The sequence below is a fragment of the Dysidea avara genome, chromosome 3 (genome assembly GCF_963678975.1).
Source record: "Dysidea avara chromosome 3, odDysAvar1.4, whole genome shotgun sequence".
In the NCBI taxonomy this organism is placed as follows: Eukaryota; Metazoa; Porifera; class Demospongiae; order Dictyoceratida; family Dysideidae; genus Dysidea; species Dysidea avara.
This window is the reverse complement of record NC_089274.1, coordinates 43,934,763-43,952,202: the sequence shown is the minus strand read 5'-3', so window position 1 is coordinate 43,952,202 and position 17,440 is coordinate 43,934,763. Positions and strand designations below refer to the sequence as shown.

Below are 17,440 nucleotides of genomic sequence, written 5' to 3'. Positions count from 1 at the left end.
AGTACATTCAGATAAGAGTAGCTAAACATGCATTGCCTTCCCATCCACAAGCATGACAGTAAGTAGTGAGTAGCTATACAACACACAAATAAACAATGCTAGATAATATACATTCATTACTGAATTATTCATTAGACCTCATAAACTCGCTATAAAATCTTTTCCATGTTATGTTTCCTACTTCATCTCAGTAGGCAATGCACATGCCTCATTCAATAGCAAAGATTCAGCAAACTACAATTTAAAAAAAAATTATTGCACAATTAATTCATATGCACATCAGTCTTAGAGTATAGCATGTCTAATATTGCTATAAGCTACAGCCATGTAGGTTTACATTAATTTGCAAACTGACTCTACAGTTATATATCTCTTTCCTACCTCCCTCAATGTTATTGTATCAGCATGCATTCTCCAGCATGCACTGTTAAAAATAAAGAGTAACCACCACTCTGAAGAGTTCCCATTGTAGGGAGGATTTAACACCCCATGGAGAGTAACCAACACCCTGAAGAGAATAACCATTACTCTGAAGAGTAAGTGACACCACCTTCAGAGCATGTGTTACTCCCCAGTTACTCCTTTGGAGTAATGGTTACTCTCCAGGGGTGTTAAATCCTCCCTACACTGGGAACTCCTTGAGAGTTGTGGTTACTCTTCATTTTAACAGTGTAGTCATGCAATATATCATGCCATCAATATTCTTTTATTTTAAGGAATGCTTTATTTTAAATAGGTTTATTATTATTATTGGTAATACTGTGCAGACCTCTACTATAGAGTATAGTGCACAGGTCACAACATACATGCAAGTATACAAATTAAATAATAGCTAGTTTTTGTTTGAACTGATCAATATCATTGGAGTCAATCACATTTTGGGGTAGATCATTCCAGATTTTGATTGCCAAAAGGAAAAAGCAGTACATATAAGAATCAATCCGTGTCATTGGTTGCATAAATCTCATATTATGACCTCTGGTACTATGAGTGGATATGGGTGTCAGAAATGGATTTGCTGGGATATCAACAAGGTGGTTAATTTGCATCATGCAGTAAAGCAAATTATATCTTAATCGCAGTAAAGCTAAATACATCTCAGCTCTAGAGAATAGAATAGCTAAATATGATTGCTCTATTAGAATATCTCGAATTCTCGATCTTCACTGAACAGAAACCGCTAAGCGAGACTAGCGTCTCCCCCCTCCCTCTTCCCCTAAAATAAATGAAAGCAGAGTGCCATCCGGGGTAGTCAATAGGTACGGCAGTGCAAAAACCTTCTGCTTGATGTTATACGCATACCAGGTTAGCTATACTCAGATGGTACGATTTTCCGTACCATACGCGTATGGTTGTACCGTACGCGTATACGCATATGGTATGTACCATACGCGTATGGTACAAAATACGCATATGGTATAGAACAGGGACTCTATAGCATTGTGTACTTGTGCGAACTTACCGAAAACTGGTGCGTCCAATCAAATCGCTTGCCTGCTCATTTAGTGACGTGGATATCCGTTTTGGGCTAACTTGATAGGCGGCAAACTATGGCTTCTGTTTTGCTTGCCACGTTCCACTGGATATGAATATCACAATGACTAACGATAATGGTGCAATCTAATTACGGAAAACCACGTCTCTCCCACTAATTACATTCCATTCGCACAAGTACACTATGCTAGAGTCTCCAGACCCTTCCTGTTTGCGAAGGGGCGGCCGCGCCAGACTAGGGGAATACAGGGGATTTGACAAATCGTGGTGTCAAATTCCCCACTACTGGGGCAAAATCGGCTGTCAAATCCCCACTATGTCCCCCACCCCCTACTCAGGCCCTAGTAGGGGATTTGACAACACCTCAAGGATGACTAAGCGCATATTTCATGCATGCGACTAGTGCTGAATTTACCTCGTAAAATGCGATTTTATTGTTTAGAAATGCAACTACCGAAATCAGTCAGTGAATTGGACAACTGTCAATTGCCCCAGGGGTGGGGACAAGAAGCAATGTCAAATCCCCACTTGGGGTGTGGAGACGCCCGGGGGTGTGGGGACATCCGGGGGGTGGGGCATGAAATTGACAAGTTCATATAATGACGAAGAACGATCCGTTCAGAGGCTTCTCTACTTCATAAGTAAGCTAGCTAACTTTCTTGCTCTAGGGTATGTTAGTACCTTTATACTTGAGCACATTTAATAAGTGAATAATTTAGCTTAGTACTAATAAAACAAGTACTCAATCAAGACTAAGAACCTTGTCGGTAGTCAGTGGCACTGAAGTGTTCAGAGTGTGGCAAACGGTATTCTCATAGCTATCATCACGGTCTTCAAAAACATCTTTAAGAGACATATAAAACAATTTCACTGACCCAGCAATCATTCTTCACACTCCTAAAAATGAGAAGACACTGTAAAATTGGAACATCAAAATGAGCTGGGAATATCATGTAGTGAATAATTATATCATTAGCATGACATTGAAACACCATCACACTTCACAGAAGAAAAAAAGCTTTGTGTATTACAGTGTATACCAAGTACAAACCTTTTGAGGTAATAAACAGTACAACACAAATACATTAACAGTGAGTCATTGAGGTGATGTAACCAAGTGTATATGCTATGTGTGTTGGGGACTACTGACAGTGCACAAACTGCAACAAAAATATTACTAGGAAACTCAATAACTGTATTTTAAGAACTTATACAATGATAGCAATGCATGTAACAGCGCACACAAACCATAAACTGGGACCACACAACTCAGGACACATATTTACCTCTCCCTAATAGTATCAAATTTGCAGTAACAGTGAAACTCAGCAAATGCAGCTTTCCTGCAAAGAGGATAATGGAAGGTAGTTTATGCTTAAATTTAATCCATGTACACATCAATGGCAGATCCAGCATGGGGCATTTGGGGCAAATCCCCCCCCCCCACCTTGTGGAGGAGCCATGCCACTTGAGCCATGCTTCTGATTAAAATAGCTACTAAACTTTGTGTCAGGCAAGATCAGTTTATTAACTCATGAAAATGTGCACATTTTACTAGCATAAATCTGAAACCAAAGCAAACCAGTCAAACTAGCTGTAAAATTGTCACCCAGCACCTTCGTGCATACTAAGTGCCTCTAAAAGTAATCATCGTATTGCTATTAAAAAGATATTCAGAGCCTTTTAAATAGCTTTTAAGACTTCACAACCATCCAAAAAGGCCAGAATGGCAAAAATCAACTGTGAGACACTATTAAGAGGTGATTATTTGCTGCTTCAAAATGCAGCAACTAACAAGAGAATCTGGCTCTCCCCAACCACCTACAACTTAGCCTGTTTGTGCCCCTCCCCTTTCCAGCTCCTGGATCCGCCCGTGCACATGTGCATACACAAACACACACGCACGCATGCACACACGAACACATACATACAGAGCCTGAAATTATGACTTAACATTGTCTTGACAAAATGTCGGAACAAATTCAAAAATAGTCAGACATATTTCACCTTGGTCTGACATAATCAAAATCTGCACAGATAGACATTTGAAAAGAGAGTACTGTCATTTATGAAATGCAAAGTGTTAATGATAACTGTTGTCTACAACCATTGGATATTGAAAACTAGCTACATAACCAGCTGCAGAGACACACAAAAATATAACTTGATACAATTTAGCTGGTCACGTGCTGACATTCATTATGTCAGATCACTGTACATACATGCATACATAACTGTCCTTGTATCACTTAGCAGTATTGGGGAACATAGGGTTCTGTACCCTCTCACTGTGAGACCTGGACAGTCCTCCTGCGGGTTTCTAGTCCTGTCCCAGGAGAATTTGCCTGCACAAGACTTCTGTACATAAATCACAAGACTTAAGTGCCCTAGTGATGCACAGGTATCCCAGTGCTGGTTCACTGGGCAGAAATAGCTGTGTTTTGCATGGCTGCTGGAGGCTGGAGGAGGCCCTGTGCGTATGCTCATATCATGAGGGCAGATGATACCCAATCAATAGCTTGTCTGCCTGTGACAAGTGACCAATCACCCAACCCAATATGAGGCTAACCACTGAATTTATTGTATGGAAAATTCAATTATGGGTTAGGAGCAAGTGCATTGTAACTACCTTTATTGGCATGAATGCCTGGAAAAGTCCCCTGACTGATGTAACATGTGTTTTAAAGCCAATCCTCTATAGATTGGTAAGAGTTACTGTAGAGTGGTTGTCTCATGCTATTCAAAAGTGGGTGAGATCTATAATGCTAAAAATATGCTGAAACACTTGCAAAGAAGCTATTACACTAGTGCTCACTTTAAGCAACAATGAGCTGCTTTTCATGGCAAATCATAGCCGTTTGTGCGATCATTAATTAATTAATTTCCATAATCAATTTAGGCCAAACCAACAGTACTATAACCACGGTACATAAAATATACCATGGCCAGCCATGGTTTATGAGATATGCACCTTCGAAATTAGGTGACTTCATGGTACATATATATTTATGTATATAGCATGTATGTATGTGTGTGTGTGTGTGTGTGTGTGTGTGTGTGTGTGTGTGTGTATGTATTTGCTTTCCCAGGTACCCATTGATGCTACAGCTAGGTGGGGTGCTTCCCCAGTTGACACCAGGCCATTAGTACAGCTGAGTAGACTGGAACAATATTTGGTGTTAGTAGGGAAATACATTCCACCTAATCCATTAATATTAAACTTATAAAAGCTTGATCAGACCTATGTATTTTCTCCTCCCTGATAGTGTTCTGGCAAAGGTGGCAAAGCACTGCATCAGGCGCTAAACTCTGTAAACCATGAATGTTGGCAAGAGTGATTCCTTAAACCATATTATGTCCTCTTGGGAAACCTAAAAGTAGTAGGAGGATAAAATGGTTTGTCCAGTTCGATATGTGTTGTTACATAACTTGACATAAATGCCAGTCCTAATTAAATAAAAGCCATGAACGCCTGTCCTAAATAAATGCCAGGGGCATTACTTTCCAAGGTCCATAGTGTGAAATAACAACCATGAATGGCCTCCTACAACAACTACAACTATATACGACAAACAATGTCAACATGGCTATATATAAAACATGCATTATTTATATACAACAAAGTATTATAAAAACCTCCAAATGCTGACAAATTTAGACACCAATCATGAAATACAAACTAAATGGCTTCTTAAAAACAAACTCTAAAAATCTAGATACTAAGGTTGTCACTTACAATTAGCAACAATAATACGTACCAGAAAGCAATGCAACATGTGCCAATAAGCAGGATAGACATTAAGTAGAGTATGACATGACTAATCTAGAGATTTTTAATATTTTGGTGTGGGTGGGGGACCAGAAACCGGTATACCAATGTAATAATAGAATATCTTGATATGAATGATAAGATGGTCTCATTATAATGAGGTCATGACTCATGAAGTACAGGTTTGGGACTACCTTTACATGGTCACCAAAGTACACTTGGGTTTAGGATTTGTATACTTTGATACGGCCAGGTGGTCTTATTACAGGGGTAGCTCCACTATTCACTCAAAGAGCGCTCATTACAGAGACCAAGCAAGATTTACTTATGTGTGTAGAAATAGTGTAATTGTGTTGTGTTAAAGTTTGATGTGTTTACACAATGTAGATAGTATGGCAGTTCATGATCTCAGACTGAAAAGCAACAATGACTTAAACGTAGTTTTCATTGATGAATTGCAGCATTTCACATGGGATTTTGCAATAGTTTTGATTTGGTTAATACATAGTTTCGTGGGTTAATTAAATGCAGCTTAACTTTGTAGCTACTAGAGATATACAGGCTATAAACTATAGTGATGGATGATTTACGAAGCAGCAGTGTCCAGGTATGATTCGCCTTTATCTGGGTTTGGTGGAGTGGTGTGCAAGAACTGATAAGTGGTGTGTGAGGATTACTCCAAGATAGACCAGAGGTTGTTGGTTCTTCATCATACTTTGCTGGGACTAATGACTGGACCAAAAATTAACACTGACTATTATTGACATTTGCTTAAACCACCACAATAGTATGATGTCACTGTGTAAAGGATTAACCATATTATATTGTAAGATTTAGCATTTGTATAAGTGCTGTACTGGTGTTTGTTTTGTAATATTTCCATATTTGGCTATTGCTCCATTGGTAAGCAATACCATTCGCAGTCATTATGATGTCACGAACTAGTTTGAGTGGAGTGATAAGTAAGTTATCGCTGCAGCTGGGTGATAACTAATTTATTGTATATAGTAGTGCAGCCGCTCTGTACAGCTGTATGGTAGTTGTTACTGAGCAGACACTCCCACACACTTGAATTTATTAAAGTACTTTGTCAAAGGCGTGTTCTATTACAATAAGTGTGAATGTTCTATTTGCATGATCATAAATAAATCACCTTCACGTATCTGAACACTTTTCATTGTCTTATTTATTCCTGATGGTATGATATGCGTTTATGGCTTATAGGTCATTACATGTAGATACAAATTTTGACCTTACATGGGAACATCAATGAGAGATTTGCTGAGAGCAATGAGAAATGGAAGTGTGGAGCCCAGTTTGTGTATACGTGTTTACCCTCATTGTGTATGGTCTATATACAAAAACACCACTGCAAGAACTGCCTGAACTGGGCCCATCCCTGAAGAGTATGTGTCCTACTTCACCTCAAGATGTCCAATGCTGTTATTACACATGTGCAAAAGGATGGAGATTTAGAATTTTTCCACTAGATGTTATATAGTATATTATGTACATGTACTTCTTGCTGATTATAATTGTGATTATATTTTCTCACCTCATCATTTGTACATTGGTTACTCTTAGCAAGAGTACATAATATTTATATGGGGCTCCCATATAAATATTATGTACTCTTGCTCTTAGGAACACTGACCAACAATAGTAGTTCTGGTGCATAGCTATACCATAGATTTTCATACAACAGCAGCAGCAAATACAACACCACAAAATATTGTGCAAAGAAACTAATGCATTTGGCATGTGTGTTCCTAGGAAAAGTACAGAGCTAATATAGGACAGTCAAGTGTCTCACTTAAAGTACATTGTTAGGGAGGTACCTAACACATTGCTTAGTGGGTGGACATATACACTACTAGTGTTAATACAATAATGGTAGGTTCCCTCCTTTACTAGCATATCAGGACAGACTTGTTGTAGTGTAGTAGTGGTGTGCATGATGACTGTATCAACTGGTCCTGGAGTATTGTGTACTTCAATGACTACATTCATGATGCTGTGAGCTGTCACATTGATGTATAACACTGAGTCATCAGACATCCTGTGTAGAACATGTATATGTATTTAAACAAAGGTTCATCTTGGGTATGTGTATGTATATACATCAATGTGCATACATACATTTAATGGATCTAAAGCTCAGTCCAAGCAAACAGTTATATATCATCTAAGACTGATACTCTAGCCTTTTGCCGGGTCCATTCCAATAATAGCAGCAGTCACACCGATGGTTATTACACTAAGTTTCCTTTTAATTATAATAGCTACTAGTGTAAGTAAAGAAAAATCAGAATTTAAGTCCATCAATAGTGATAAAATTACAAGGTTAATAATAGTCTAGACTAGTAGTAACGTCAAAAAACTACAAGGTTACTCCAAGCAGCATTGCATACCATATAGCAGCATGCACACTGCTGTAGCTGTTAATATAGTCCACGCAAAAACACCAAACTGTATAAAACCTTCAAAAAGCCTGGATGAAAAAGTAGTGAAATCAAAGGTGGCAGCCATGAAATGGCTGCAATGATGTTGATGATAATAAATTTTATTAGTGCACAAAGGTCATTATTAAAATTTATTATCCTCCACATCATTGCTGACATTTCGTGGCCGCCATCTTTGATTTCACAACTTGTTTCATCCAGGCATTTTGGAGGCTGCACCTTTTTATACAGCTTGGCCGTTTTGAGGATTTCACTTCTTTTTGTACTTTAAATATCCAAAGCCAACCATAAACTGGGTTTGAAGTTTGTTTTTACACAAATCATTGTTCTTATCTACAGATGCAATGAAGATGATATAACTAGTGACCAGAAAAATACTTACTGATCTGATACCAAAGCCAATTTATACTGATATAATTTTGTGTTTGCTTGTTCATGGTTATATAAAGTCGTAATATATATATAGTGCCTGTGTTTATTTGAAATAATGTTTTACCAGTAGCTGGCCACCACTCCATGTCCGTTACTCTCAGTCACTTCAGTCACTATGGGTGACTCCACTGGCACTGGAGGTGTGTGAAGTAACAGTCTCAAATGACCAATGAGATTATGATGGTGCCCCCAATGAGGTGTCATCTCAGTCACACGTAGTGGTATTATTGTACCTTTAGTGATGTAAATTATCTTTGTATCTACCACAAAGAATCACCAGCCATATTTGTTCAATGGACACAATTTGGATACAAAAACTTAACCAGTGCGTGTGAAATACATACACTACAAATAATCAAATACTCTAATAGAGCAATCACTCTCGTATACTATAGGGTCTCTCTATTTTATATGAATTCTTACCACAAAGTAATTATAATATATGTTTGTACTTGAGTTGTCCATTACTTCAATGCGTTAAAGAGTAAGTAGACATTCTAACAGCAATCATGGTATATAAACACACTAAAATTTAAAATGTTTTATAGCTGACGGTTATGCTATAGTGGCAAGAATCCATTCAGGAATTCAAACTATGTTACAAGTCACAATATCAGACATACAAACCTTGCTTGCAAAATGCCATGTACATTTCCAGTGGTATATTCTTGAATTTCATTGTCTCTCCACCTTTATAAATGACTGAAGAGTTCCACCAACTGATCCAGTTATTGTCTTTGGGGAACTTCACCTATACAACAGATATGCATCATTATGTGTGTGCAACTATGGGTGGATAGCTTATCTATAACCTCCACTGGATGATTATCTGTGTCATTGGTGTGGATTGGAGCAACCAAGATGTCTTTGCCCAGTAGGTAGTTGTACGTTTCAGGAACAAAGTCATCAATATACTGAAAGAAGTGTGTGTAATTAAGTTTATTCAAACGTAATGCGTATACACCTTCTCAATAAAATTATTGTGAGCAGCAAGTGGGGTGAGAGAGCTTGTACCATGTCTATATGCATCAGATCCAGTAGTCAGTAAGTATGGGATCAGCTGGTAGTGTATATCAACATATCTGTTTAATACATTTAATGTAAAAAAAGTCTAAATTGAAATGACGGTCTGCATACTGTCTATAAATTTCAAGTGTTTGGTTATCAAAGATCCATGGTCTGTGCTCTTGGTTGCCGCCATTTTCCATCAGTGGAGAAAATGCACCAAGTTGAGCCCATCTGATGAGGAGCTCTTTAGTTCTGCCAAGATCTCCTTTACCCACCCTGTACCCTCCAATGTCTGAACCAAAGTTTGGATAACCTGTACATGTACATCTTTGTTAATAAGACTTATAAACACTACATATGGGTCTGGTAAACTGGTCTAATTGCCCATGACAGCAAGTATGATTTTCACCACAAACACAAAGCATTATTATGTGTTAAATTTCTCTGTGAAAATCAGTCAGAGGCACATGTACGTAAGCGGTCTCCTGGTCTGCTTTGCTGGGTGTTTTTTACAATCTCTGTGGCAAGCCGTATGAGTGGTCTGAGGTATTCATTGATGGAGCTCTGGTCAACCTGGGGATGGCTGGAAGTGACTGTACAAATCCGTGGTATTGGAATACTATTTCTCAATGCTTACAAATATGCAATAATACCAGTTTCACCAGAGACAGACATAAAACTCACTTGTATACCATACTATATGCGTAGTACACTACATACACACTTGCACACCTACATAGCTACACACACACACACACACACACACACATACACACACACACACACACACATACACACACACACACACACACACACACGTGCACACACACACGTGCACACACACACGTGCACACACACACGTGCACACACACACGTGCACACACACACACGTGCACACACACACGTGCACACACACACACGTGCACACACACACGTGCACACACACACACGTGCACACACACACGTGCACACACACACACGTGCACACACACACGTGCACACACACACACGTGCACACACACACGTGCACACACACACACGTGCACACACACACGTGCACACACACACACGTGCACACACACACGTGCACACACACACACGTGCACACACACACGTGCACACACACACACGTGCACACACACACACACCACACACACGTGCACACACACACACACACACACACACACACGTGCACACACACACACACACACACACACACACACACACACACACACACACACACACACACACACACGTGCACACACACACGTGCACATACACACACGTGCACACACACACGTGCACACACACACACGTGCACACACACACACACTACACACACGTGCACACACACACACACGTGCACACACACACACACACACACACACACACACACACACACACACACACACACACACACACACACACACGTGCACACACACACGTGCACACACACACGTGCACACACACACACACACACACACACACACACACACACACACACACACACACACACACACACACACACACACACACACACACACACACACACAAGCATATGCATGCGTGTATGCATACTTGTACACATGTAAATGTGCATGTACACACAGATACACCAACATACATGCACAGAAGCCTATAGATGTTATTGTAGCACTGTACAGTAAGCTAGGGATCTAGGCCAAAGTATCATTCTACACCAGTCTCAATCTTCTTTCATGATGGCCTGGCAGGACTTGTTAGATATAATATTCCTTCAGAGTAACCCAAACCATTTGGAGTTGCTCTAAATTAACTTTTCCAACAAGTTTCTGTAAATTTTCTAATTTTCTACTGACTAACTGGCTGATGCCTTCAGCCAAACATAACTCAACCATGTTTAAGGCTACAGGATTGATTTCTGCACTGTTTGATGTGAGACATACCATTTTTGTCTAGTGCAGCAGTTACAGCGCATACATCATACATCGTGCAGTTACTTTTCTCCTACTTTGTGTCTCCACTATTATATTCGTACTGCATAGGTGTTCATTCATGGTGGTTTCAACTTTGACAAGAATTGTACATACTTTTTGCAGTGCCTGGATTGATTGCAGAGGCACTTCTCATATTGTTCTTTGCTTGGAATTCTGTCCAACAGGTAGATCATACCTGAAAAGGAAGTGGATTCACTTCTCAATAATTGATAGTCAAGGTGTGTGTTTACCTGCAATCTCCATGTGATTACGGAGGTATACTGTTCTTCATTTATAATTGGGAGGAACAAAGCTGAAACCAAAGATGAAACCAAAGATGAATGGCCACATTATGTGTCCAGTAAGCGATAGTTAGGGTGCAATCAATTGACCTTGTCTGACAAGTAGTGTTGTTTTGGTTAACTATAACTAAAACTAAAAGTACTTTTAGTAAGGCAAATATGTATTAGTTAACTAAAACTAAATCTATAGCTAAAAAACAACAGAATAATTTACTGAAACTAAATCTAAAACTAAAAAGAATTGAGAAAGATAACTAAAACTACAACTAAAACCAAAAAATTTTCTTACGCACAACTAAAACTATAACTAAAACTAAAATGTTTTTATAAATGTTATTAAAACTATAACTATAACTAAAAGATTTTCACATTTTTAACTAAAACTATAACTAAAACCAAAACAACATGGAGACTATAACCATAAATAAATCAATAACTACAGGGAAAAATTACTATAACTAAAACTAAAATTAAAATTATTGACAAAACTGACTAACTATAACTAAAACTGAAAGTCCTTACTAAAACAACACTACTACTGACAAGTGCCATTATTTGCTTTGATGGGATATGTGTTGGTTCACCAGTCAGAAATTATGCTATAAACCAACAAATGTAAGGGAGTAAAACAATGAAACAAGGGAGGTCATCAACACCTAGTGTACATTTTCAGCCACATGATGATCCTGCAAAGTTTCTAATTTTAATCATACCTACCAGTAAAATATTGCACATGCAGTCACATGAATTTTGCAAACAATATATATATAGCTAAAAACCAGCTTACCAGCCCAAGCAGATTGCAAGTACTTCTTAAGAACAACTTCTAATCCTTGGAAGGTGGGGTCTGCATCTCCTACCCATCCAGCAAACGTAAACTTCTTTGGCGTAAAATCAAGATATATGGGACCAAATCTGCATTGTTAGCACCATATGTCACAACTGTGGAAAACATATACCCACCCATCCACAGATCTAGACATGATGAGTGTGTTGTTGCCATTTTTGGTACGTGTGTACTCATAGAAGTCAGTGTAGTAATAATCTGAATATTCCTTCCTGGTAACTGTACCAGACTTCCCTTTAGCAACAATCAGCTCCAGTATATATGGATCAGTGCCATCACATTTCCACCCATCTATACCATATTTTAGTGCCTAGCATATGGTAGGTATATAATATACAGTGGATTGGTACACAGTATACCTCATCCATCTGTGAATGCCACCATTCAACTGCTTCTTTGTTGGTGTAATCCAGTAATCCTCCCTTACCATGCCACCAACTGAAAATCACTTGCTTGCCAAATACATCTCTATTATATATGGTAACCATGACATTGTCTATTTTTACTATAATTTCAACTTATTTTACTAATAATATAGTTACCTTATGAAGTAACCTTTATTGTAGGACTCATTAAAATTTGGAGAGTCAGTATCCACCATGGATGTGGCCCACAGTATTATTGCAATACTGTTGTTATGGAAGAAGTTCACCTGATGGATCATAATAATAGTCATAAACTGTAGTAGTGTTCTACATTAAAATCTCTTGTAACAAATAGTTGGAAACTCCATAGAATATCTCTATAACAGTTTTAATTATAACAATTTAATTTCAAATGTATTATTTTAAAGGTCAAGGATAGATCTAGGCCCAAATTCCAGTTGTCAGATAAAAAGTTCTTAGACTGTACATAGAACTGTCAAGCACATGGTATTTCCAATACTATAGTGTTAAAAGGTCTCTGACTACTCTATTAGACTATTTTGATTTCTTTATAGATCAGGTCACCATTCAGGTGTCCTCCCAAATCCACTAAATGAAACTAACATAAATACAACTTTCTTTGTACATGGCTTGTATAGTAGCATTACATAACACTTAAAAGGACTTCTACCTTGAAAACATGCTTGTGGGAGAGTAATTTGTTATATAGAGGAAAACTTTGGCGAAGAAAATTTTGGCGAATTTGGCAATTTGCTACAAATTTTCCAAAGTTTAGTCTGCCAATTACTTACTTATTTACCCAATTACTCGTAGTGCCTCAGATTAGCATCTTTATATCTAAACATTGAGCTTGAATTTGCCAAATTTTATTTTGCAATTTATTTAGCTTGCTATTCGCTGATGTTTACCTCCATCAAACTTTCCCTCTATATGGCATGCTATGTCATTAATTGTTAACATTGTTGCTACATTTCAGCAAAGTATCAACTCTATATGTTTTCTCCATATTAAACAAGGGTTTCACTGCATGCAGAACATACCCCAGCTATTAACTACATGCATTCATACCATATCTTGTGGGTCTGGATATTTAGAGTTAAATATGAAGTTATTGTAGCCTGTAGACCAACCAGAGTCAATGTCCACTGCTCCAACCTACGTATATCATCCATACAATATTATACATCATTGTGTTACATACATTATTAGCACAGTAATTATTATGTGCAAACTGTGTATGCTGTTGCATTACAAAAGGTGTCTAAGACTCTAAACAAAATATGCAGTACCCAATTATAACCCCATGTAGAACCTAAAGTATGGTTTACAGTATTTAAACACTCAGTAATCTTTAATTTTTGGTCAGTAAAATAATAAGCAATTGTAATGACTATCCCACTAAAGACTTACCTATACAAGAGTACTACTGAAAATGTAAGTAATGGGGAGTCAGAAATCACATGAAATTCTCTTAAGTGCATGCAGGAATATGTACCACTGAGATTATTCATAAGCTTAAGGTAAGATAACTTGACATAAAGGCTTCAAGCTTAACTGTATGGTATACATGTTGTGTTTGTTTGTTTTGAATGATTGTATTGCATCTCATTGTACTGTTTAAGTTATGCTGGCATAATTTCGAGCACAATATAGACTAGCAAAAGTTTTAAGCTAGTATAATAGGACAGTTTTCAATATTTTAAACACACAATGCCAAAAACCAAATCAAAAAAAGAAAGAAATGAAACACTACACTTTGTAGAATAAGATTGAGATACTCTAATAGTGCAGTCACTCTATTACAACAGTCAGGAAATACTAATATACTCTAATAAAACAGTCAGCTCTTGAGCATAATCTTGATTTTGAAAGCATAACAGACTTGATTTTTGAGCATTGTCCAAAAGCATAATTGGCTCAAGCTTAGTGATAATGTAGCCATTTGGAGTATAACTTGGTGCTTAATCAGGTTGTTACCCAAACAAATCGTTAATAGCATGTAACAATGTTTGTAAACAAAGCTCACAGCTGTATGTGTATATACTGTTCTCATTGTATCAGGCACTGGTCATCATAGGACTGGACACTGGTGGTCATCATTGTGTTATGGTATTAAATTCCTAAGGTTTTACTTGCCTTATATACATGTGGTGTTAGCCATGTACGGTACACAATTGGTATGGCAGTTGTACTGTAAACAACACAAAGTGCATGAAAAGGAGAGAGAAAGCTAATATGCATGTAGCTATTGCCAACAGGGTCATTTCCTTTTCTTTATCATCATTAATAGAGACATATACACTCACTTACCTTAATGTCATATTTCATGTATTCCTGCACATATTCAATCATGGAAGACTGTTTGGCTCTGTCATGAGACAGCCAAACCCTGCAGTATAATAACCCCAGTATATAGATTTTGTCTGCCATAACACATTCATTATGTGTAGCTACTGATCAGCTGGTTTTGTAGCTATACCACACTCATTCACCTAATTATACGCTTTTATATAGGTTCGAGCATGTACCACAGACACCAGATTGAAATACATTATACCATAGATACTATATAGCTGTACGGCTATAGTATCTATGATTATACACTCAAACTTTTTTATACAAACACCCACCAGTGGTAATGAGCCCATTCTGGATATGGCGCCGGATCCAGTATAGCCGGAGCAACAACATATTCCTCAGTAGGGCTGCTGCAGTCACCAACTAAGGTATGACATTAAAATATTAATAAGTAAAGCGTAAGAGCCACGCCCATTTTCTTTTTAGGTTTTATCGCTTAGAAAGGTGTACACATGTGAATACACACTCACCTATAATGAAAAGAGAAATCCCTAGTCCAAGCGAAAATATCATCTTATTTCCAGATTTATTCTCGTACCTTAAATGCGGTGTATATACGATAATCTACTAGCCTCGCGGCGCCGCGCCCAGATGAAGAGGCGGGCGCAGCCAGTCCGTAATCCGTGGAGACGTTTCCTTTTTTATAGTTTACTGGCTGTGGGGCTCATTACCGATTTGACTGCAGATTACATCGATACAACTTTTATTGAGGTACAACCCCCGAGTATTGTATGTTGCCTTGTGTGCAAGCACTAACAAATTTTGTTCCTGTGAGACTGAAAACCTTGTTATTGCCACCTGTCACACAGCATTGTGGCATTTATAACTCAAATATTTATGATCAAAATGTGGCATTCCAAACTGCCAATCAGCTTCAGAATCATTAGAATCATTAGTCAGTATTTTGAATTATAAATTCTGTGAAATAAGTGCACAAGTGCTTTAATGGCGATGCAGCAAAGAGATTCCTGTGTATTTCAAATGTGACATTAAGAGTGATTTTTCAAAATCTGGTCTCATATGCTGGCATAATGTTGATGCTATTGCCTATTACGTTCGAAATTATGCCAGCATAATTGGCGCAATTGATCCTATTGTTACATTGTTGAACTTCTGTTGATTAAAGCTGGGGTTTAACCTAGTTAGCTAATTGATGGGTGGCTCTCCTCTCAGCTGTTCATCATGGCACAATGGAATGGCGATTCAGCTTCACAGCTCAGCAAGACTATAAAAGCTGCCTCAAATGTGTTGGGTAGAGGGTGATACGGTTCGTTCCTGACAGCAGCTGACTCTGACTCGTTTACCGACCATGCATGGATCCAACTACTAGCATTCTAATTAAAGTCTTCAAAACATGTGATGATATATGTCATATACATTACATAATATACTACTAATAAATAGGTACAGTTAATTCTCTACAACATGATCCAGCAGTGTCGGTTACCTAGCTGTCATGTGAATTGATTGTGCATGCATTAGTGAATGAGTGCCTTAGCAAAGCCTTATCAATGGACTAAGCAGCTTTCTCAAGAGTCTCCTCTCCTTGTAGTGTTTTGTAGTGAGTTGCGCCATGGTTGACTAGGACAATGAAGAATCAAGGTGGATGACATGGAGGAAGGAAACAGGGTGGTATGGCTTAAAAAGTTTGAAGCTGTTCCTTAAGGGCAGTAAAAATGCTCCTAAGTGGTAAGCAGTGTTGTTGTATCTCTCTAAAAGGTTATCCTTTGAGTCCTTTGCCCCGTACTCTTCACTGTAACTGTATGGGTGAGTATATTATTGCACTTCATAGCTAGGTGGTTTCTTAAGTTGTACTTTTGGCAAGGTTCCCACAGCTTGTTCAATTGTCATGGGTATCTCTTGGTATTCTTTTGAGCTCAGCATTTTTTGTCAACGGTTTGGGTGAGTTATGGGCAAAAATGTAGGCCTGTGAATTGCAATCTTTACATCTGTGCTTGTAATGCAGATGCGACATGTACGATTCAATAACTCTTCAGCCAGAGAAAAAAAGCTCCTAAACTGTAAAATTTCTATTCTGTATTGTCGAGCTGCTATTCAGCTCCAAAGGTGCAAACTAATTGCTATTGTCATGTCAGTGTGACAATTTTATGTGAAAACTACATTGCTATTACAGTAGTACTCGCAAGTGACTCTTGGAGTTGTTGCATGGTTGCTCTCATAAAGTTCTTGAAAGAAATCTATTGAACTAATTAAATCTCAACTATGGTATGGATTCCTTCTGACTTAGTTTCTGCACTGCACCTTCCAGCGCTATGTTAGTAAAACTCCATAAACTACGGTATTTGTAATAATATTTAATGAGGATAACAAAGCAGATGTAAACTTTCATACATTGATTTTTGTTATCAAGTGTACTTTCCATAACATTTGTCAAAAATTCTATAATGACAAAATGTACCATAGACG

At 38.0% G+C, this 17,440-nt stretch overlaps 1 protein-coding gene across 2 annotated transcripts; it reads right to left on the bottom strand.

The window, feature by feature from the left end:
* Positions 1-6,937: 6,937 nt before the first annotated feature.
* LOC136251155 (alpha-glucosidase 2-like) lies at positions 6,938-15,610 on the bottom strand. Of its 2 annotated transcripts, XM_066043546.1 has the most exons (14): positions 15,484-15,610; positions 15,286-15,376; positions 14,966-15,044; positions 13,724-13,810; positions 12,812-12,921; positions 12,629-12,737; positions 12,386-12,579; positions 12,210-12,337; positions 9,295-9,478; positions 9,122-9,239; positions 8,970-9,071; positions 8,785-8,908; positions 8,222-8,390; positions 6,938-7,322 (listed from the first exon to the last, which is right to left on the bottom strand). In XM_066043546.1, exons 1-14 carry the CDS (start codon positions 15,524-15,526, stop codon positions 7,073-7,075), a joined length of 1,788 nt encoding a protein of 595 aa, XP_065899618.1. In that variant the 5' UTR covers positions 15,527-15,610; the 3' UTR covers positions 6,938-7,072. The 2 variants fall into 2 exon arrangements, with proteins under 2 accessions (XP_065899618.1, XP_065899619.1); XM_066043547.1 differs by lacking the exon at positions 8,222-8,390 and having other exon boundaries at positions 7,162-7,322.
* Positions 15,611-17,440: the final 1,830 nt, after the last annotated feature.